Source organism: Hippopotamus amphibius, chromosome 13, assembly GCF_030028045.1.
Source record: "Hippopotamus amphibius kiboko isolate mHipAmp2 chromosome 13, mHipAmp2.hap2, whole genome shotgun sequence".
NCBI lineage: Eukaryota > Metazoa > Chordata > Mammalia > Artiodactyla > Hippopotamidae > Hippopotamus > Hippopotamus amphibius.
Window position 1 is genome coordinate 61,392,715 of NC_080198.1, and position 24,557 is coordinate 61,417,271.

At 36.6% G+C, this 24,557-nt stretch overlaps 1 protein-coding gene across 4 annotated transcripts in view; it reads right to left on the bottom strand.

Annotated features, from left to right (window-relative positions):
* HSPA4L (heat shock protein family A (Hsp70) member 4 like) overlaps positions 1-23,481 on the bottom strand; it is a 58,900-nt gene extending 35,419 nt beyond the window's left edge. Inside the window, exons 1-8 of one of the 4 annotated variants that reach the window (XM_057704381.1) lie at positions 23,317-23,481; positions 21,891-22,088; positions 10,507-10,564; positions 8,795-8,935; positions 5,915-6,037; positions 3,184-3,283; positions 2,685-2,818; positions 6-250 (exon numbers count right to left, since the gene is read on the bottom strand). In XM_057704381.1, coding sequence (XP_057560364.1) covers positions 6-250; positions 2,685-2,818; positions 3,184-3,283; positions 5,915-6,037; positions 8,795-8,935; positions 10,507-10,564; positions 21,891-21,997 — 908 coding nt within the window. In that variant the 5' untranslated portion in view covers positions 21,998-22,088; positions 23,317-23,481. The other 3 variants (XM_057704380.1, XM_057704382.1, XM_057704383.1) reach the window with 3 other exon arrangements.
* Positions 23,482-24,557: the final 1,076 nt, after the last annotated feature.

A 24,557-nucleotide genomic window follows, 5' to 3' on the forward strand; every position in this document is an offset into this window, starting at 1 on the left:
GGTACCTGTTCATCTTACTAGAAACATCAAGGTCATTCATGAAACACTCAATGTTCAGTGGAAGATCTGATGCATTCGCACTCATTAGCTTCTTTAGTTTTTCACATTCCTGATATAAGCGCAACAAGGCCCGAGAGTTTTCTTTCACATTTATCTTATATTTTGTCTTGAACTCATCACAGAAGTAGTCTACTAAAACCTCATCAAAGTTCCTGCCACCCAAATATGGATCAAAGGTAGTAGCCAAGACCTGTTTAATTGAAAAATCAGAACTGAATTTTCAGAAATATTAGATGCTTTCAAAAAACCAGCCCCCCAAAAAAATACCTTTTAAAATTAAAATCAAAACCAAAGAACATGACAAAAATCACAGGGGTGCCAAATTTGCAATCACTTATGATATCACCTATATTTAGCCAATATATTTATCCACTCTGAATTATCTGCTTTAGGTTATAGATCTATATACCTATATGAAAGAATAATTCTAATTCTGAAATAACTGAGTTACAATGACTAGAACTTCATTATCTCACATCCTATGGTTCTATGACACCACTGAACTGGTGGGCCAAAACCCAAGTTTAAGAGAGCAAACAAAGGGTCCTAAGTATGTAACCAAAACCAAAAGAGCCAAGAAGAGCCAATCCAAAGATTAAATCTAAAATACTGTAATTGTTCAATTTACAAATCAGTAATTAATGTCCCCACCCCCCATAAATATATAGAAGGAACAACAGAGCATAAGAGGGACCAAAAAAGAAAACAGAAAAAAATGAAGAGGAGAGACAATAATTTAATATAATAAGCTTGTTGAGCAATAGGCTCCAGGTAGCAGTCAGGTGGAAAAGCACTGTAGACAAGTCACAGCAGTTCAACAATACAGTTCTTGAAAACACAGGACCAAGACATCTAGTCTCTCTCCCCACAGCAGAGGGCAAAAATAACTACTTACAATAGTCACTACTAAAAAAGTAGAATCCCACTGTTGGTGTGGTTCATCAGCCTTTTTTCACAAGGATGGGTGGTGGAATAGCGGTAAACATCACAGTAGGATGTGAGCATAACTTGATTGGGACGTCATCTCACAGATTAGCATGGAGGTCCAGTATTACCCAAAAACAGATGTAAAATTGTGTAGGTATGTGACTAGCGCAAATGTGCATCGTTCTGAGAGAAGGGGCATAGCTTTTATCAAATTTCCAAAGGGGCCTGTGATCTAAAAAATTACAGATCTACTCTAAGATAGTCACTAAAAAGGAAGACAGGAAAATGTTCTTTTTTAATTAAGTCAAAACTCAAGACTAAATACCATGGATTAAATCAATTTGTAAAAAACTATCCTATATTCACTATGAGTCATTTCCCTTTAATTTTCTGATTACAAGGATGTTAATATGGTAATATAAACTGCAAGACAAAAGGCTCTAAAAAGTGCTGGATAACCCAAAGCATTTAATCTTCTGAGCAAATTCTATACATGTGTGTAATGGGGAGAGAGAGAGTCTAAGTCTGGGTAAGATAAACAACATAAAAATGAATATAAAACCAAAGACTATAACAAGATAAGCACGTGGAGGTAAATAATACCATGTTGTAGAAAATTTTGATTAGGACTCCTGGATAGAAAGATTTCTAAAGACAATGGAAATCATTTTAGAAAATGTTTCCTATGTGCATTTATAAATACGTAATTTATGCTCTCTGACAGATGACTGAACACCTCAACAGTAATAAAAATAGCTAACATATCTGCTAATGGCATTCCAAGCAACTTATAATCATTAACTCATTTTACCCTCAAAAATTCTATAAGGTACTTACTGATAATATCCTCAGGTAAGGAACCTGAGATTTGGGGAGGTTAAGTAACTTGCTCAAGGTCACAGTTTTCAAGTGGCGGAGCCAGGATTTGAGCCCAAGTATTCGGGTTCTCTATATAGTCTTAAATGCTCTTAACCATTAAAATTAAGTATAGCAATACAAACAGCAAATGCTGAAGAGGGTGTGGAGAAAAGGGACTCCTCTTGCCCTGCTGTTGGGAATGTAAACTGATACAGCCACTATAGAGAACAGTATGGAGGTTCCTTAAAAAACTAAAAATAGAATTACCATATGACCCAGCAATCCCACTACTGGGCATATACCCAGAGAAAACCGTAATTCAGAAAGATACATGCACCCCAATGTTCACTGCAGCACTATTTACAATAGCCAGGTCATGGAAGCAACCTAAATGTCCATAAAGAAGTGGTATATATATACAATGGAATATTACTCAGCCATAAAAAGGAATGAAACTGGGTCATTTGTAGAGACATGGATGGACCTAGAGACTGTCATACAGAGTGAAGCAAGTCAGAAAGAGAAAAACAAATATTGTATATTAATGCATATATGTGGAAACTGGAAAAATGGTACAGTTCAACTGGTACGCAAAGCAGAAAGAGACAAAGATGTAGAGAACAAATATATGGACACCAAGATGGGAAAGTGGGGGTAGGGGTGGGGGTGGTGGAATGAACTGGGAGATTGGGGTTGACATATATACATTAGTATGTATGAAATAGATGACTAATAAAAAATAACTGTATACTTTAAATCTATGGAGTTTATTGTATGTCACTATATCTCAATAAAACCCTTTAAAAAAATTAAGTATAGCAAATCATTTATTTACTTACTTTAAGTTTTCCTTTGTTAAAAGCACAAACTGAGACCTGGTAGGCAGAATGTCCCATATCAATAAATATTACATTTTTTGGTTTCTCATCTAATGGAGGAAGATCCTGTTTATAAATTCCATATGCTAGTGCGACTATGTAAGAATAAAGAATTAGGTTAATTCCAGCACAGCAATCACTTGCAAAACAACAGATAAGTCATGTTGATACTATATTTTAATACACAGTAGATTTAACATAAATTATTAATTTCAAAGTAAATTCACTTTTCATAAATTGGTTAATGTTTTTATTTTTTCTCTACCCATCTATAATCCTATAATATTAATAACTCTTACAGCCAATGAAAGACATGTTTAAACTCTGCCATAATGTTCTGCTCCAAAATAACAAGCTTATAAGATATCAGTACATAATAGAGTTAAAAAATAAATCCTTTGTATTAATTAGAAAAAAACTATATTTTTATGACAATGATTTTCAATTGCAAACTGCTCACCTGCAGTAGTTTCATTCATTAGCCTTAAACAATTTAAACCCGCAACCTGGGCTGCCGCCATCACAGATCTTCTTTCAGCATCAGTGAAAAAGCTAGGAATCTGGTATTGCAAAACAAATAATTAAGTGTATTAGTTCAAAGTAATAGATTTTACTTAAACATTTCATCAATTGAGAAATGAAAATAAAAACTCACGTACAGCTTAAGGCAAAGAATGGTGTTCTAATTAAACGAGAGAAAAGTACTAGTGCTTTTTTTAAGGTTGGCAATTTCTATATCATAAAGTTTTGACCTAAAGTATGAACACAAATTTAAAGTAATTAATAAAATAGAGTAATATTGTAGGATTTCAAAATTATGTTAATCTAAATCCTTCTCATGTTGGTCTGGTCTGTAAAAATACACATTTGTTCATCTTTAATAATGAAACATTAAAAACCCAAGAGTCTATTAAAATGAGATTGGTTAAATATGTTATATACCCACATAATGGAATCCTACACAGATGTTAGAATCAGATCAATTTGAATTGTCATGAAATAGTATCTTTATTACATTAGAAAAGGGGGCATGATTTCATTTTTGTGTATGTATGTACTACTAGAAGAATATATTCCCAAATGTTTACAATGGTTATATTCTAAAGGGAGGGAGACCTTTATTGCAGAGGACTTATGATGAGCAGGTGTTTCTTAATAAACAACCAAAAAACATTAAATATGTTTCCATTAAAATATAAACTCATAATTTAAAACTAATAATTCTGATTACATATACTTAGTTCTATCCAACTAAGAAGCACTTTCATTTGGTCTACAGACAGATTTCTAAAAAGCTAATTAAATATATTCATGTACAAAATGACTTGGGGCTCTTCCGATTTTAAGTAAGTAGTCTCCTCCAATCTTATTGCTTTTTGAATTTAGAAATTTCATTTAACAGACAATAAGATGAAAAGAACTTGAATTTTGATAAGTCTGTATATCCTGATTTTGGTATTATCCTTCTGACAAAAATGTAAATTATAAGGTATGGTTCACTCAATATTCACTGAGCAACTTATGTACCAGACACTTTCCTAGCCATCAGGGATATGACAGTGCATAAAACAAAAAATACTTCCCTTTGTATAGCTCACATGGGTCTATCACAGTAATTACAAAGTTAATAATGGCCAAGAAGTTCATAATGCCATATTCTGAGACTAATTTCTGACATGAAAGTAAAATCAAGTATGGCTAAATAAATAGGGATGGATTTGAATTTAAGGTAAGTTTTTAAAATCTGCACTATTCTGACATACCTTCAAACAGCAGTATAATGGAAGAGTTATGAGCACAAGCTATTTAACTTCTCTGTGCCTCAGTTTTTTCATCTGTGAAATTAAGGTTAATAATATCCTATCTACAGAGTAGTTCTGAGGATTAAATGGGTTTATACATATTAAATGCCTATAATAGTGTCTGGCCAATGGTAAACTCTATCATTTACTACTATAAAATAATTGGAAAACAAAACACTAAGCCTTAACATTCTTCTCTCACTTAAAAAGTTCTAAATATGCCTGACAAATTTTAATTACTAAATTCAATGACATGTTCATAATATGATTCTATTTTTCTGATGACATGAGACTCCTGAACTTACATCGACGGGTTTAACAGTACTAAGAATATATTCACATTTAGGTAACAACATATAACTTAAAAACTAATTATCAATCTATAATGGGATCTCAAGAGATAAGACAGGGTAAATGATTAAATGTTTTGTTAAGAATCTTTAAAAGACAGATCTTTTCTTTGTGAAAAATACTGCATGATCCCATTTATATGTGGAATCTAAAAAAGTTGAATTCATAGGGTAGGGTAGAATGGTGGTTACCAGCTCAGGGAGTGGTGGAAATGTAGGGACAGTGGCCAAAGGGTACAAAATTTCAGTTATGTAGAATAAATAAGTTCTAGAAATCTAATGTACAGCATGGTGACTACATTTAATAATAATGTATTATATACTGGAAATTTGCTAAGAAAGTAGATTTCAGGTATTCTCGCCACACAAATACAAATAAAGGCAACTACAGGAGATGGAGATGTTAATTTGCTTGACTGTAGTGATCATTTAACTATGTATATCAAAGCATCATGTTGCTTACCTTATACACAATTTTTATCTTAAAGGCTCAAGTGGATTTTGAGAGGTGATAAATGTGTTTATTATACTGACAGTGATGATGATAGTTTCATGGGTGTGTGCATATGTCAAAACTTCCAGGAGTAAACACGTTAAATGCATCTAATTTATCATTTTTAAAAAAGGATCTTTTCTTTCTGATACAGAATATACACAATCTCAAATTCCCAACTGGGCATTTTCAATCTTTGACATAAAGTGTTAATAAGGTCCCTAGAGGTGGGATGTTAAGTGCTACCTGGACAGATTCTTAGGGATAGTGGCAGGTACAGCAGTCACCAACCAATCACATACATTAGCTTTTTTTAAGATTCACTTATTATCACAATTAACTTTATGGGAAATAAAGTTAATTGTAATACTCAATCCTGAACTTTACTAAATAAAATACTTTCTTAACATAAAAGTAAAAATGGATTTAGGTTATTTACTGGATAAGAGCAAAAAGAATAAAGAAAAGGGAAAAAATATTTCAATATAACATTAGTACACTGGAAAATATGATTCAAGAATGTTCCATTACGGAGGTAAAACTTACTGAAATCACACAGTCAGCCACTGGTTTCTTCAAAGCATTTTCTGAAGTCTCTTTAAGCTTAGCCAACAGCATTCCAGTAACTTGCTCAATTGCAAAAGGTCTCTCTTCTTCTAGGTATCGCACCTAAAGCCAAAAGTGGAGATATTTATTGAGTCAATTATTCATCTAGTATTTTATGAGCATCTACCTTATACATAATCAATACAAAACAATGAAAAAGGCAAAGTCCTTGCTCAATGAAGTTATATGCCAAAAGGATTTTTCTAGTATCACTATGTCTCACCTCTGAAGTTCCAGGGCCATTACCACAGTATTACAACCAAACAAATTATCTTCAAGAGTGTATTTACCTGCTCCAGATTCCCATCTCCCACAAAAGCAAGTTTCATCATTCACTATCCTTATAAACAAATAAGGGAAAGAAGATCAAATAATCTTTCTTTTGGAAATTAGAACTCTTCTTGGGTTTAAAATGAAAGCTTTAGTAACACAGTTTTGTGAAAAGAAAATGGGAACACAGCCAAAATAATTTCCTCATTTAAGAGAAAGAAATTTAATATATATCACTCCAAGGCTTCAGGGGATAGCTATGAACTAAACATTAGAGATGTACACATGGAATTTTAAAATTATTTAAAAAATAACCACTTCATCTCATACAAAGGTTTAAGACAAGGTTGAATTTAAGCACATAAAATGAAACTTTACAGTGCTACTTGACCAAGGAATACTGCGCTTTATTCAAGTAATCAAATCCTTTCATAATGACAATCACAATATTTATAAGCAATACAAAGTTACCTTAGAACCCACACAATAACTACGTCTAATTTACAGGAGAAAAGGCTGGAGATAAATTATTTATCCCCAATGGAGTAAATAATTTTATCCTATAACACTAAACTTTGGAAGAGCTTTAAAGAACTTCTCAAGCAGCACAATGTATGTATGTATATAAATGTGTGTGTATGAATAATGATACAAAATTTACTTTGAAACAAACCTAAAACTGCTATCCATTTGTCTCCAAATCAATTTACAATAAGTTCAAAACCAAGTATTATATGAAATTAGTCTTTAAATATGGGAAGAAATCAAGCACACTGAAACAAGGGAAAATGAATCAAGTGCCATGTGTGTCAGTCTGATTACAGGAAGCACAACAATAGAGTATTTTTTTTAAAGTAATATAAAAGTTAGAAGAAATAAACATCAAAGTTTATTCAAACAAATGTCAGGGAAAAAAACGGATAAATGCTGGAGTAGTTGAATGCTAAAGATCTTCAGTCTTCAAAAGATGAAGAAACTTAGTTTGACACGGGACTGATGAATGTTTTCAAAGCCTCTTCAACTAGCTTACATGCACTCACTATGACTGCATAAAAATTATATCACTTAAAAATTAGATTTTGCCTTTGATAAAAACAAATTATTTTTACAGAAACTACTCACAAAGCATAATTTTTAATTTTCTTTTTAAAGAATAAAAGCAAAAGAATTTAAGTAGTTTAGAATAAAACTGCTCCACAGTCATTAACCAGAAGTTACTATACCTAAAGGATATACGAATATTATTCTTAATCTCATTTATTGCTATCATAACCCATCCAGCTTCCTAGTCAGCAATGCTTTATCCACAAATTTCACCTAAAATATGACTTCACAATTTTTCATCTTGTCTTTAATCTCTCATGGTGTCTTCTTTGAACTCTTGTAAAAGTCTCATGTCTCCTTACTACAACTCATCATTCATCCTGTAATCAGAACTCTCTTTTAAACATGGAAATATATAGCAAGTTTAAAATTAGCTATTAGAATTTTTAGCTTTGAGATATAATTCACATCACATAAAGTTTATCCTTCTGAAGTGTACAATTCAGTGGTTTTTAGTATATTCAAAGTTGTACACTGATTACCACTAATTTTAGTACATTTTCATCATCCTAAAAAGAGTGACTCATTAGCAGTAGTAGCAGTAGAGACACCCATTCCCCCTTACCCTTAATTCCTAGCAACCATACATCTGTCTTCTGTCTATTGATTTGTCTGATTCTATAGCCATTTAAATGGAATCATACAATATGTGGCCTCTTATATCTGGCTTTTTTCCCCCAGTTAGCATGTTTTCAAGGTTCATCCATGTTGTAGCACATATCAGTACTTCACTCCTTTTTATGGCCAAATAATACATTCCATTGAATAGCTATACCACATTTTGTTTATCCACTTATCAGCTAATGGACACTTGGGTTGTTTCCACTTTCTGGCTATTAAATCATGCTATTATAAACATAAGTGTACAAATTTTTGTGTGCATATATGGTTCAATTCTCTTGTGTATATACCTAAGAGTAAAACTGCTGAGTCATATAATAATTCTATGTGGTTTGGGGTATTCTGTTAGTTTCTGTTAACCAATGTATAATTTTCTGTCTCAGGATGTAGAAGTAAAAACGCAGATACATGTTTTACTTGGAAGAAGAGTCTGCTTTAACACTTCTATAATATGTTATAAGATTCTTCTAAATTAAATTCATCATAGCAATTAACATACTTTTTGGGTCTATTTTTCTAAATCACATTCGCCTCTGCCTTTATCTCTTAAAAGTGGTTCACCTCTAAAAGTTCTCCAAACAATAATCCTTTTTTCTTGACAATAAAAGTATTTGGATTAAAAAGATTATTATTCTATATCAGATTTTTTTTTCTGCAGTCACTAAAGCATACTACAAAAACCACCTGTATTTTGGGATACATGTACTACATCCTGAGGAAAGAAGTTAAATTAAAAATTTTCTTAATATTTAAAAACAGGCAATATTATCATATTTGGTTTCTCTAATTTCAACATATGTTTGCATTCTGGAAATATAAGCGTACCTTAACTCCTGCACTTCCATTAGGCATCTTCTGCAGCTCATAGGGAAGCTTGATCCTTTCAGTTTGCACAATAGGATCATCAAATGATCGCCCATGAAGCTTTTTGAAACCATGAATTGTATTTCTTACATTCGTGACTATCTGTTGGCAGTAAACACTTTTATTTATCAATTACTTAATGCAAAATAAACACTATGCTAATACTTGAGAATCACCAAGTCTCCTTATCCTATACATCCAAGTTCAGAATCACACACAATCATTCATTTTTCTGGTTTCTAACTGATAGAAAAATTACACTATTGCCCCCCAACTCTCCTCTTACCCTACCCACAAGAAAGAACAAAAACTTTAAACATTTTTTAAAAAGACAAAACTTTAAAACTTTTGAAACAATACCATGAAAATCTATCTACAAAGCATCTCTTTGGTTTTCTTCAACACTTTTGGGCTATTAGTACCTCTGATTTCTTTCTTTCCACTTTCATTTGTTTATTAAACTATGTTTTTTATTGCCATGTTCTTCTTTTACTTTCAATATCTTACTCTTTGTGAAATTTATCATGTATTACTATGTTGCTTCCACTGCTGAAAACCTGTCCTAGGCTAGTAAATTAAAACTCCTTCCATGTAGCATGGTGCTAAGTTAAAGTGTCTTAATTTGTAAATAGCTTGCATTTTGGCAAAGTAATTTTCTTCTTTAACTAGACCATGTAGTTCAAACTACAGAATATTACTGAGATCCAGTTGTTGTCCTCTTAGTGACCTTTAAAGTCAAACAGATCTTGATCTTCGATTGTGAGATGAAAACTACCGGGACACTGAATTACCGTGTTGATCTCTTTACCTTTTTAGGAGAAATAACTTATAGTTTGCTTTCTTCAGAGAGTCTGAGGTCTACGATACACTTAGAAGAGCAACCAGAATACGAGATGTAAACTTCAGTGAAGGGGTCCTTTTAGCACAAACAACATTTATTTATGTGCAATATGAAAACGGAAAAGGAAAAAAAAAACGTATATATAGGCCAACTGTAAGACAATCTTGATAAAAAAAATCTTAAGCAAAAATTCCTGAATAAATAATGAGTCAATTATTCCTACAAAGTCATGAGGAAAAAAGCCCCATTAAAAACAGTTATTTTGTAATAAAGAAAAGAAGCCCCAAGTATATATTAAAATGTAAGAAATAGTTGTTAAGGGGTTTTGGTTCATGGCAATAAACAAAGTCCAAGGAAAATGAACCTATAGCATGGACTGTTTCACACAAAGATTTCAGAAGGATAGAAATATGAATACTTAAACAAATTCCATGTTACTACTACTGTAAAGCAGTAGTAAAATAGCAGCCACAGAGGATTACTCTGGATATTAGTTTCTACATTTTCCCCACATTCTTTTACAAAGACATCATTCACCTGTTGTAGAAGTATATACTCTAGATAGGATAGCCCTCGTAGAAAGTGACCATACAACAAAAAACCAACGCCATTTGGTAGCATACTCTAAGTTTCACAACTAAGGATTTTTCAAAAATAAAATTCAAGAAATATTTTACAACCCAAAGCAAAATATATCTAATAAGATACAAAGAAATTAGGATCAGTCATCTTCTTTACTCTTTTTCACTCTTCAGTACATAAAATGGGAGCTTAGTTACCAACATGAAGTTAATTCTTTCTGTAAGTCAAAACATCTACGTTAACAATTTACCTGGCTCTTAGCTGCATTTCCAATGGCTCGAGTTCTCGATCCCAAAGATATACAGGCTCTAAAACAGGGAAAAAACAAAAAGTTTGTTCCCAAGGTATTTTTATATTAATGTGTTATTACTCTGCTTCTCTTTATACAAAAATGAATTAAAGGGATAAATATAATCACGTATTATTAAAAAAAAATAGGTTACTGAAACCAGAATTTTACATATTTTCAAACTTTTCTAAGTAATAGAATAGTGGTCAGAATGTTAAAATTTTTAAAAATGTGCTTATAGTTGGCAACACTACACTGGTCTCCAAATCGTTTCTCAAATTCTACTGGTCTATGACTTATTAAAAAAAAATTAACTGTATTCAGTAAGGTCAGGCTCCTTGGATCTAAATCCTGGCTCTGCCACTTAACAGCTGAGTAACCTTATAGAAATTACCTAACCATTATTTGCCTCAGTTTTCCATCTGGAAGACAGTGTTGATAATAATACCTACTCACAGAGTTGTGTGAGGATTAAATGCATGAACAATATGATTGTTGTTTTTATTACTGTAAATATAATTCTGCTTATAAAAGCAAGTGTAAAGTAACATTTTTATCAAAAAAATCATTTCATGCTGTGATTCAAGAAAATGTTTCCAGGATTTCAGTTGTAATTACATGTAATTATTCATTCAATCAACAAATACAGGCACTGCATGTATACTAGCTACAATCACTGTCTTTGGAGAATTTAGCTTATCAAAAAAATCAACATGTAAAATAAAATTATGGTATGAGCAAAAAAAGATAATAATCACTTCTAGATAATAAGGCTTAAGAGAAGCAAATAGATGTGATTTATTATTTTTTTAAATAAATTTATTTATTATTGGCTGCATTAGGTCTTCATTGCTGCTCAGGCTTTCTCTAGCTGTGGTGAGCAGGGGCTACTCTTTGCTACAGTACACAGGCTTCTTATTGCAGTGGCTTCTCTTCTTGCAGAGCACGGGCTCTAGGCGTGCAGGCTTCAGTATCTGTGGCACATGGGCTCAGTAGTTGTGGCTTGCAGGCTCTAGAGCACAGGCTCAGTGGTTGTGGCTCATGGGCTTAGTCGCTCCACAGCATGTGGGATCTTCCCTGACCAGGGATGAAACCTGTGTACCCTGCACTGGCAGGCAGATTCTTAACCACTGTACCACCAGGGAAGTCCAAAGATATGATTTCTGAATTAAGACTTGAAAGGAAAAAACAGCATTTTATTTTTTTAAATAAATAAATTTATTTATTGGCTACGTTGGGTCTTTGTTGTTGTGCATGTGCTTTCTCTAGTTGCAGCAATCGGGGGTTACTCTTCCTTGTGGTGCACGGGCTTCTCATTGAGGAAGTTTCTCTTGTTGTGGAGCATGGGCTTTAGCAGTTGTGGCTCGAGGACTCTAGAGTGTAGACTCAGTAGTTGTGGCACAGGGGTTTAGTTGCTCTGTGGCATGTGGGATCTTCCCAGAACAGGGATCGAACCTGTGTCCCCTGCACTGACAGGTGGATTCTTAACTGCTGCGCCACCAGGGAAAGTCCCAAGAAAGCATTTTAATATGTATCTGTTTTGTGGAAAAGGACATTCCCAGTATACAGGTATGTCAATCCTCAATATGATAGCATGTGATCCTCTTGAAGACTGAAACTCCTCTGCTAAAAAAACCCTCCAATGGTGTCCTGTCTCCCCAACAGCCAATAAAGTCCTTCATGGTTTGGTTCTTAGCTGCTCTATCCTGTAACTTCAATCTAGGCACACAGGTCTCTTTGCTATTTCTAGAATAGGGCAAGCACATTTCTGCCTCAGGGCCTTTGTACATGCTGTTCTCTCTTTCTGGAACACATGCCATGAGCTCTCACTTCTTTCATGTCTCTGGCTATATAGGATAGAAAAAGTATCTAAGGTTATAAGAGATACTTTTTCTATCCTATATAAATAACATTCTTACTCTTCCCCAACACATACATCTCCTGTTTTCCCTGTCTTATTCTTGTCCATAATGTATCACCATCTGATACAATTTATTTTTTAACTGACTGTATCTCCACACTAGGGTGTGAATGCCATATGGGTAGATAATGTATGTCCCACTGCCTTGATCTGCACTATCCAATGTGGTAGCCACTAGCCACATGCAGCTAGTAAAATTTAAATTGACTAAAATTAAAAATTTAGTTCCTCAGCATTAGTCACATTTCAAGGGCTCAAAAGCCAAATTTCAAATACTTAACAACTACACATGGCTACTGGATATGCAGAGAATGGAAAATACATAGAACATGTACTGTAGGACAGAAAGTTCTACTGGATAGCACTGGTCTAGGTATCTGGTACATAACCCAGGTACTTACTGCATGAAAGGGAAGATAGCTCCTAAGGGTAATAATGCTCACTTGGAGTCTAGGCAGGATACAACTTCGCTAGTTTCATAGAACATTTTGGTAGATATATCAGAGGGCCAGATTATACAGTGTCTCAAATGATATACTATAAATTTGAAATACATTTCAGTAGGTTATGAGAGTTCATTAAAGGTTTCTGAATAACAGAATGAACACTCCATGATTATATATAATACAGCTTAAAAGGAAAGATCTCAAAACAGTGCTTTTCAAGGGCTGAACAAAACACTGGAGACACTGGATTTTTCAGGGAAGGCAAGCAGTTAAGCTAATTTAGTCAATTTAACAGATAAATGCTGATTACTACGTCTGGCACTCTGTTCGTTACTAGAGCTATAATAGTGAGAGGAAAAAAGTCAGACTCGTTTTGGCTCCCTTGGAACTTATATTGCTACAGACTCACAAATGAGTGTAAACTAGGTGGTACAAAAAACGGGTACACATGGTGCAATGAGAGTAGACAATAGGAGGAATTGACCCAGAAGAGGAGGATCAGGAATAGTTTACCTGAGAAAGTGATGAGATCTGAAGGAAGAGTAAATGATGATGGATTCAATTAGGGGAGTGTTTGACTCTACAGGAATGGCAGAAGGGCTAGAGGTTATCAATAATCTCTATCAATAATCTCTATCAGGTAGCTGAGACAGAAGGAAAAGGAATTAAGAGATTTTAGGAGCTAAAACTCAAAGGACTTGGTGATGAACTAGATCTTCAGAGTGAATACAGCACCCACCAGACACATGTGGCTATTACACACCTGAAATGCAGCCGGTCTGTATAAGTACCGCAGGCTAACCAACTGTGCCACTGGAGCTCCAGTGCAGCTAGTCTGAATTGAGATGTACTTATTTTAAGTGTGAAATACACTCTGGATTTTGAAGATTTAAAATTTAAAAAGGAATGTTACAGGGGCTTCCTAGGTGGCGCAGTGGTTAAGAATCTGCCTGCCAATGCAGAGGTCACGGGTTCGATCCCAGCTCCAGGAAGATCCCACATGCCATGGAGCAACTAAGCCCGTGTGCCAAAAAAAAAAAGGAATGTTACAATATCTCAGTTTTAAAACACTGATTACGTGTTGAAATAAGATTTTGAATATACTGAGTTAAATCAAGTATATTAAAATTAATTTTGCCTGTTTCTTATCTTCTTAACGTTAACTACTAGAACATTTAAAATTATGTATGTGGCTCACATACATTATATTTATTTTTACTGAACAGTGCTGGAATAGATAACAGAAAGAGGTAAGTAAGTGTCATGAATAATGTCTAGGTTTCCAGTGTGCATAAGAGGGTAGATAGTGGTGCCATGCAATGAGATAGAAAACATCGTAAGAGGGACACGTTTGGGATGGACCATCACAAGTTCTATTTTGGACATACTGAGATTGAGGTACCTTTGAGACATCCAAGAAGATATATATTTAGAACTAAAATGTTAAGTGTGATGAACAGATGTAGGACAAAATGGAAGTTACTTTTAATTGTGATCCGGTAAAAACAGGAAAATAGGATATAGTAAGAATCAGTGGTTCAGGTGACATCTTCATTTCTCCCGCAAATAACTCCTTGATTCAACAGAGTCTCTGCCAGAGATATCTGCATACTTGATATAGCAATTCTCGTGGATGGTTAGCACTGCATCCCAAAACTCATCAGAGAAAATATGGACTTGCCATTTCTTAGCCTGCTTTATAATTCGTCTTGCTCTCAACTCCATTATTTGGATACATTTCTGAATACTTTTAATTTTTCAATACGAGGCTACCATCATTTCAATGCACAGAAAATCATAATCTTAGATTGATTCTCAAGAGTTTAACTTGTTAGAACACTTAGTTCCAAATAAGATTGATTCAACTATCATTTATTAAGTGCTGTATTCACAGAAATATGCTTTGCGCCTGTATCACTTCACAAAGAGAGCTAAACAGTTATCATTATCAGATATTCTCTTAAGTTAAAAGCAGACAACTTCTAAAGTTCAAAAATTTAATGTTATAACTTGGAAATACCCAGTTTCAATACAGAGAAAATTTCTCCTCACATAGTAAAGGTCTTCAAATTCCTTCAATTTTTTTTTTCCAAAAAGATTCTAGAACATAGCCATTAAATAAATATCCGCCAAGGATTCGCAAAAAAATCAAAATAAGTTAAATACCTATTCTCTTTCAAAACTTTTACCTGACCTTTAGTAATACCAAGGAAAATACATATATTATGCCACATATTACACTGATATAGAAGTTTTTATAGAAAAGGATATTCAACAGTCTATCGAACTATTTATCATATAATCCAATTATATTACACTTTTCATAGGTTATTTCAACTACTATTTAGAAATTCCATTTTATATCTTAAAGAAAAAAAAGAGGGTTGACAATACAGCTTAAATCTATTATATCCAGTCTGATGTTGCCACCATAGTGGTAGTCCTAGATTCTCAAAGAATACCACAAAATTCTACACAAATAAGCAAAACTTCTGAATGTCCTACACCACTTTTAGTAGAGGAAGGGCATAAAATCAAATGATAGGTGGTTACTTTAAGAAAGCTGTATTTGTATTTTCCCTTAAAACCTAAGATTAACTTTCTATCTGTCTTACAAAGCCTATTTTTATAAAGCCAAGCATGGTTAGGTTGCAGAAAACACATACTGCCAACAGACTTATGAAACTTCTCACCAAAGAGGTCAACACTCTAAATTTGTTTGCTTCTTTGTAAATCTCCACTAAGGACTCAAAACTTCTTGATCTTACCATTTACACTTTAAAAATAGCCCTACTTTTAGAAATTTCTGCTTTTCCTTGCCAGTTCCATAAGACCATACTTACTATTTACAGCCTCTTGCACTATCATTGAGTAGATAGATGCTAAGAAATACAACAGCTGAATTAATGATATGAGAGGACAATCAATTGGTTTAAATCAAGGGGTCCACTCCCTACAGGTCAATTTGGCTCTGAATCAAACTGTCAGCCGCTGAGCAACTACTTTCAACTATGATTGCCAAGATGTCTATAAAGCAGGATTTCTCAACCTTGGTACTACTGACATTTTGGGCTAATTTCTTTTGAGGGAGTGGGGCTATTTTGTGCACTTCGTATTTCAGAAGCATCTCTGGCCTCTACCTGCTAGAGGCCAGTAGCACTCCTCCCTTCTCCCTCCCCGTGTGACAACCAAAAATATCTTCAGATATTGTCAGATATGCCCTAGGGGACAAAATCTCTTCCAGTTGAGAACCACTGCATTATTTCCCAAATAATGTTCTGTACAAAATAATTCCTCAGTGGTTCAAATAAGTTGGGGAAAACATTCTTTTCTTACAGTGTTTAAATGCCTATAAACAAATTAAGGGATCTGAGAGTTTGACACTAAAGAAAACATCTGGTTATTATTTCTCAAACTTAACTATCTGGAAAAAAGTTGCTGTAGAAGGGGTAGGGGAGGAATGTTCTCAAAAGGGCTGACTGCCGTCATTTCCTTTTTAGCTTGCTACTTTGATGTATAAAACTTCTAGGCATATATGATTTAGTAATAATGTAAACTTTCCAATCTTAATATGAACAATGGATAAAACATTTTAACATATAAAAATAATAAAAATTCCTTAGTTTCCAAATGCCTCTAGTAAGCATAATTCACAAATTAGTTTATAACTTGAAACCATTAACAGAAACCAGACAGACATTTATCTAGGTAGACACAATGTTTAAAAAGCTGATTAGGTACATTATATTAGACATATTGTTTAAGTATTTAGATTAATTATTAAATTAGATACATTATTTTAAAAGCTGATTATCTTACTTAAAATTCATCAGTTCAAAGACAAACAGCAAATGCACAATAATCTTAAGTCTTTTGATTATGACTGCCTAGAACAGAGGTTTGCAAATTACCACTTGCCACTTATTTTTGTAAATAAAGTTTTATTAGAAGACAGCTATGGTCATTAATTTGTATTATAGTGACCACATACTAAAAAGACTACCAATGGCACATTAAATACGTTAAGCTCATAATAAATATTATATAATTTGTATCATTCCTTGCCTTCTAGAAACTTTTCAGAATTTTTCACCCACAAATTCAAGGCAATGACTGGAAACTCATTTTGTTTTGTGAATAACATTCATACTAAAAGACTTTATAGCCCTAGCTTTGGCCATGTTAAAGTGTGAGATACCTGCCCATCCACTCCTTTCAGCACAATTTCAATTTAAAAAAGAGGGGGAGCTGTTCATTGAATTTTTTTTTGTCAACAGCAAAATATTTTGAAATGTACCCTAATAATAGTATATAGATAAATGGAATACTGTACAGCCATTAAAAGGAATGAGGTAAATTAGAGTCACATGAGCAAGTCTGAGATGTCCACAGTATATTTTAAAAAAAGCAATTGCAAAATAGGCATAATGTAATTCTACGTTTGTTAAAAAAATCCTACTTATACACATATACTAACATATGTGCAGAAATATACCCACTAAAGGAAGTGGTTGGGAAGAGACAAAGGCGATTTATTTTATGTAATTCTTCAATATTTAAAATATTTTAAATGAAAGTTAATGTAAGCTTATAGTAAAACATATAAACAAAACCATTTCACATAGTATAAGGAATATTTAATCAACAAAATGTAAAAATACTTCCCTACCCCAAAGTGCTATTACCATAAAAAGTCCTCCTACCCAACTAGCCACTGTTAACATCTGGAGTTTGTCATTTTCTGTGTATAAAAATCTTTATTTTCCATACCCCAAGGTAAGTGATATCTACTTTTGTGCACTGAAGAGGACATCTCACATATCTGAGATGCAGTGTATAAATAATATTTTCCCATATTTTCAGATTATACATACACTGGTAAAGAAATAGGGAAAAAGTAACGAAGACAGAAAGAGAACTGAACAGTAAGTTGGATCCTACAGAATTTGGATGATAAAACAAATATGTACATCTAAGAAAAATGTGTTGAAATAATAGTTTGATTAAAAGATCCATTTTCCTTATTGTAAAATAAGTTCATAAAAATTCAAAATATTATAGACTACGTATTAAAAGCACACTCTCCATAATTCTACTTTCAAGAAATATCCAGTTAATAGTTTATATTCTTTCCACACTGCTTTCCTCCAGGGGTTTACACTAACACCTTTCGTGTATATATTTTTTTAATGATTTCCATATAGAAACAAGATTTTTACATGTTCTTAAAATAACTTAAAAGCATATTAAAACATTTTAAAACAAGATAATATTTCTTAGAAACTAGCCAAAAACAAATGCCTTTACTAAAGATGCCTCTCCATACAATAACTGCCCAATGTGTCCCATTACACCCCCATTAACCCAATATGTAGATACCATCCACATGCTAATAGATAATGTAAGGACACTGGGGCTCTGGGGTCAAAGCAGCCAGAAACTGAATCCATTTCACTGCTTACTAGTTCTTGGCCAAGATACTTAACTTTGCTTAAGGCTTCTCACGGAAAAAGATAGCTAGTATTATCAAACTCATAGAACCGGTGTGATATGTATGACAGTGCAAACACAATGCTTATTAGCACATAGAAATCACTATTATCATTACAGGCAGGCAGCATGTTTTAGCTGAGCACATGCTTTAATCTGATACTGAATGAGGATTTCTGGCTGCAGTTTTCTTCTGCCAGGTCTGAAATTAATCACTTTGATATAATTGAGTCTGGGATGGAAATTTCCAATCCCTACATCTATACTTAATTGAACAATACAAACGTATCTAAAGGCCTTAAAAATGTGCACACTCAGTAATTCTACTTCTAAGAATTTATTTGAAGGAGTTAAGTGTCAAAAATTTAGTTACAAAGATAGTTATCACAGCACTGCTTATAAAAAGAAAATATAAACAATCTCAATATCCAAAAAGGGAGGAATTAAGGAAATGATTATACATACGCTAAAACTAATGGTATACAAATATATTTTATATATAAAGAGGACACCAAACAGAATACAAAATACAATCTACTCTTGAAATACAGAGAAAACCATCTGGAAGTTTTATTTCTGGATGGAAAAACTATAATTTTTATTTTCATGTTTTAACATGCCTGTACTTCTACAATGAACATGTACTATTTGTGTAATGACTTTAAATAAGAAAATGTTCAGAAAAAATAAATTAATATTTTATTCAATTTCTGCATGTTAATTTCTTTCTTCCTCTTCAACTTATGCATGAGATAAGAGAGGCTAGTACGAGCACTCCCAACTTTACAGAAACTAAATCTGAAGGACAGGTTTAATTACTTTCCCTCGATCCCTTAATTGTAGACCAAACTTAAGCAATTATCTTTTTCATTAAACTGTCCTTCTTGGTTTATACATGGGATTCTCCCATGCATACATAATCAAGATGTTAAAGAATGAAACAAAGGTGAAAAAGTATGGATGCTGAAACCAACTAAATCAAGTATTTCCTACCTCTTTTCCACATGATCTTTTTATCAATATATTATTTTACTTTGTTTTATTTTCTCAGCCATGCCACGGGGCATGAAGGAGCTCAGTTCCCTGATCAGGGATGGAACTCATGCCCCCAGCAGTGGAAGCAAAGAGTCTTAACCACTGGACCACCAGGGAAGTCCCCACGGGATCTTTTTATAACGTATTTATTTGCATTTTAGAAATACCTGTGTCATACTACCTTGATGTCAGTAACTGGGATATGGAAAAATTTTTTTGAAAAGGTAGTTTATGTGTATTATTAAACACTGTGGTGTATTAGAAAACTTACAGGTCTCCTAACAGTTATGCTTTTTGCAAGACAGGCATTTAATGAATAAATCTCTAGGGATCAGGAAGGGCTATGTTTTCACCCAAAAACGTAAGCCCCACAAAGTAAACATACAGTGTAAGAACACTGAACTACAGTTAAGTATTAGTTCATAACAATAAAAGATACATTCCTGAGGTAAATGACAGTACACAGCCACAGAAAGAAGGGAAGAGTTGCTGATACAAGCTAGGAATACAATCCTTCCACCTTTAGAACTTTCTACTTTGGATTAAGCTCATTAAATCCAGATATTAGCAGTGACTCTCTGACACACAATCAGAAAGATCATTAAATCTCAGCCATAGAGAATTTGCCAATGTGGTTAAGAATATTAACAAAGAGACTTTTAGAAGACTTAAATAAACACCCTAATTCCTAAAGAACTCTCTTTGAAAGTTTGGCCAGGCTCTTTAAATTTATAGTCATGGACCCACTACTAAGATTTCCAGAGTCTGGAAATGTAGTATCTGTTTGACAATTCTCGTTTCTGATCTTTTATGACAGGCTTTAAAGATAAGGGGAACATCCATCCTACCTCTCACTTTTTCTCCACTGGCTAAGTTCCTGAAGCCAAAGATTGCCCATTAACCTTTACTCTGCTGAAAGAGGAGAGTGGAATTTCCTAGTCCTTTTCTGGCAGAAGCCCATATCTGCTGTGGCTTAAAACAAAACGTTGTAGAGATGAAGTCACAAATAGTTTACAGTTAGTGCTTCATCTTCTCATTGTGCATAAAAGCCAGAAAAAGATGTAAAAAGAAGAGTTCTGACAGTATTATGCAAATTAACTGACCTATGCTCACATTTGAGGATATAAACATCCAAAATTTCAGTAAAAGAAATATAATGCATACATCTAGAAAAAGGTGGTATAAAACCTTCTAGAATATTCTTGGAAAGAAACCAAAGCATAAACTGCTTCAAGTAAGTTATCAACATCTCCTTGACATAATTTATTCATAAAGTGTAGTAATATAATTATTTAAAGGCTTAGCTTAACACTGACAAGATTTGTCTTATATTTAAAGTATTATATCTTGGACCAGTCAGAAGGGTCAAAATTAACATGTTCAGTTGCCTCTCCACAGAAAATAAGACATGAACAGTTGGTTTCCTCATAAAATTACCGGTATCAGGAGTCTACAAGCAGCTAGCTTTTCATACCCTTGTCTTAATTATATTCTTTGCTAACTTCCCAGACCAGAGAAACAATGGAACATGTGGAAACATGTTTCCATGACATAATGCCACTCCTCCTAAGTCTTTCATCAAGTGTTCATAATAGAATCACTTCACAATTATGTTTACACAAGAAAGCCGCCTCTAACTCTCCAACAATTCATTCTGTAGAAATGTGCTTTTCGTAGATTCTAACTCCACTACTTTCCTTTAATGGATAAACGTTACCAATTCATAAGGTCAGCAACTCCCATCCCTGATTCTCTCCCTATTAATGCATCATTAACCTACGCCCCCGGAAACCGGTCCGATTACCTCGAATTCTCAAGGACACTGAGGTAAAATCCTGAATACCTCAATCCCTTCTTTAAAAACAAACAAAAAAGGCTCTCTGGGTCAGATGAACTTGCAACTTATCTTCTGATATTTGCAGTCTAAGCTTTCATTTCTTACTTTTCCGAGAGAAAGCTGTCACGCTGACAGATGGGGAAAGGAGGAAGGGCATAAAGAATAGAGAATTTTTTACTGAGCGAGCAGGGATGCCCGCCCGCGGCCAATAATCCCACACAAGTCCCTCTAGGGGTAACCAAAGATCTTTCTCCAGTGTTCACGACGTCGTGATGGGCCCACACCAATCCCTTTCCCGAAAACTAAAGCAGGGCCGCCTGGGGACAGAGGCGTGATAGTGAGCGTGTGTGTCTGTGTCTGTGTGTGTGTACACAGAAAGGAGAGACGCGCCAACTATTAGAGTTAAGTCCTTTGTCCTTGAAGGAAAAGCAGCTGTGCAGAGCGAGGAAGTCCGACTCCCACTTGGGCCCTCCAACCCGCGGTCCCGAGAGACCGCAATTGATGGACTGCACCTGTCATCTCAGAGTTCCGCGCATCAGAAGAAACCAGCAGGCGGGACAAATATATGGGTCGGGAGAAAACGTTTCCTAGGGTTATGACCAGACAAGGCACTTACGGGGTACACCTGTCGCTGTACTCATTGGCGATGGTTTCGATGCCGCCGCTCCTCGCTACTGCGATGTAGCAGTTGAGAAAGCCGAGGTCAATGCCGACCACTGACATCCCGCCGCCTAATGCTCGGGGTGATGGTGCTGAAGCCCTCTGTGCGGGGACTGCGTCCTCTTCTGGGCTGTTGCTCCTGGAACTGCGACTCCTACGAGAAGCAAAGGAGAGATGACCCGAAGTCGCTGCGCATTAAATCTAGGGCAGCGCGTCGGGGAACCTTGGAGGAGGAGATGGAAGCCGCCCGCGCCGCAGCCTTCACCACCCCGGTCTCTCTCCACTGCGGTTCGGCCGCCTCCAACCGGCAGTTACTGGGGTCTGCGCTTGCGCGCTCGGCTGCCTAGGAGGTGCGCGAGCTGCCCCTCCGCATCCGAGGCTGCTCCCGGCCTCGACTTCGGCCGCTTCCGTCAGCACTCGGGCAACGGCTGCCCGACGAGCTTGCGGGTTCGAGAAAGATCTGGAAAATGGAGGCGGCTGAGCCGGCCGGGAGAGGGAGGGAGAAGCAGGGGGAGCGGGGAGGATCAGGTCGGAGAGGAGGAGCGGAAGCGGAGCCGACTGGGCCGCCACCGCGCGGCAGCGGGGCGTACTGCGGCGGTGCCGGGTGAGAGCCGCGGCCCGGCGCGGCGGTTTGCCCACGTGTTTGGAGGGAGCCCTCCGGGATGTTTTGGCCACTGGGGCCGGCCTGTTGCCGGGGCAGGAGCCTGCCCGGGCCTGCCCGGAGTCGGGCGCGCAGCCTGGCAGTGGCTGACCCGGCGCCGCCGCCTCGCTCTTTCCCGCCCGCGGCCCTGGCGCCCACCCGCTGGCCTTGTCGCCCCGAGGGGCCCATGTGCGGCCGGCCGGAGCGCCCGCAGTCCGTCGGCGCGGCCCCTCTGCCCGGCCTCGCGCCCTCCCGCCGCGCCCGGCTCTGTGAGGTGGCGCCCATTGTGCGGCCGGCGGCCACCTCGCCTCCCTCGCCTCGCGCCAAGGGCGCCGCCGATCCCCAGGGAAAGGCGTCCTTTTCTCCTCACTGGCGAGCGTCTTGTGTGAAAGCCGACTGAACAAAATTATTTTTTTTCCCGCCCAACCAGGACTTGAAATACCAAGAAACAAATTTATGTCAAGAAACAACACACTGACAACTTTCCCTTCGTGTAGCTTCCCTGACACCCTAATAGGTGCCGTCTCCTCCACTAACCCTCACCTCTGGAAACCAGTTTTACAGGAAAGGAACCTTACGTCCGCGTGTCGCTGAGGCACCAAGCAAGCCTGGTGCCCGGCCTCCAGCCTCTGCCCTTTGGTCCGCAGAGAAGCAGCCTCCGGCGGTCCAGCTCTCTGCTTGCTTCATTTGAGCAGCGTCTGTCGTCTGTCTGAAATGTGACCAAGTTATAGCTTACACTTACGAAGTTCGGCTGTCCTGCTCCTTCTCGTTCCTTTCTTTGTGAGTGTCTTCTTCCTCCTTGTTCAGATCTGCCTGGGTTTCCTGTTCCTTGCCATTCGGTTCTTTGTGGTCATGTTTCTCGTTGTTCCGTTCTTCCGGGGTTTCCTGTTCCTTCTTGCCCAGTTCCTTGTGTGATTCCTGTTCCTTCTTGCCCGATTCTTCATGAGTTTCCTCTTTCTTATTTGTTGGCACCATGAAAGAGACATTTTTACGAGGTTTTTTCGTACGCTCATTGTCCTTATTTGTCCACTGTTTAAAAGAACTTAGACTCTTTACCACTATCAGTGCCGCAACAGCAGCAGCAGCAAGGGTGGCTATAGCTCCTGCTGCTGTTGCTATGAGGAACATGAAATCCATTTTTAGGGGCGGAACTGAGGAAACTGTAATGTACAGTAAGGTCCTGGCTCTGGTCCTTCTACATTAAAGAATCACACCTCTCTTCCATCTCACAAGCACACGGGAGAGGTGGTAACTCCCAGCGACGCCATCCTCTGTCCTCACGCGCACGGCAGGTGTCGCGGTCGCGCCTCCCAGCAGGCAGCGCGTGAGCAGCGCGGGGATTGGGTGCTGCTGCTCACAGCAGAACCCGGGCCCCGGTGCTGCTGGGCGGCTCCCGGCTCCTACCCGCCCTGCTTAGGTCCCCCGTCGCCGCCATCCTTTCAGGCCCGCCACCATCTGCATCTATTCCCGAATATCCTGAAATTCTCCCAGGACCATTTATTTCTCCATGCTGCCTGTACAACTTGAGAGTGTGAGAATAATTTTCCTATTAAAAAAACCCGCAAAATGTCAGAGTAAAAAACAGCTGGGGTCCGGAGCAAGGGATTATTATTATTAATATTCTTTACAATTACTGAGAGGAAATGAGAGTACCTCCGGGCTAGGTTTGGGGGTCACATAGACTTGGGTTGTACTCCCAGCCTCGCCTAATTTGCTAGCGGTAGGACCTTTGTTAAGTCCCAGGTTCACATCAGTTAAAATGAAGAAGACAAATATACCTATGAGGCTGTTTTTATTATTCAATAATGTGAGCACAGCCACAGTGTCTGGCACCAAAAAGGCCAATACGTGGTAGGTATGCCCAGCTGCTGTTACAATAGAGGAATTAGGTTGATTTATGGATATTGATCAATGCATCCGGCAATCCTGCTGTATTCTCATAAATTCTGGTATTTGTAGAGTTTCTTGGATTTCCTGCATATA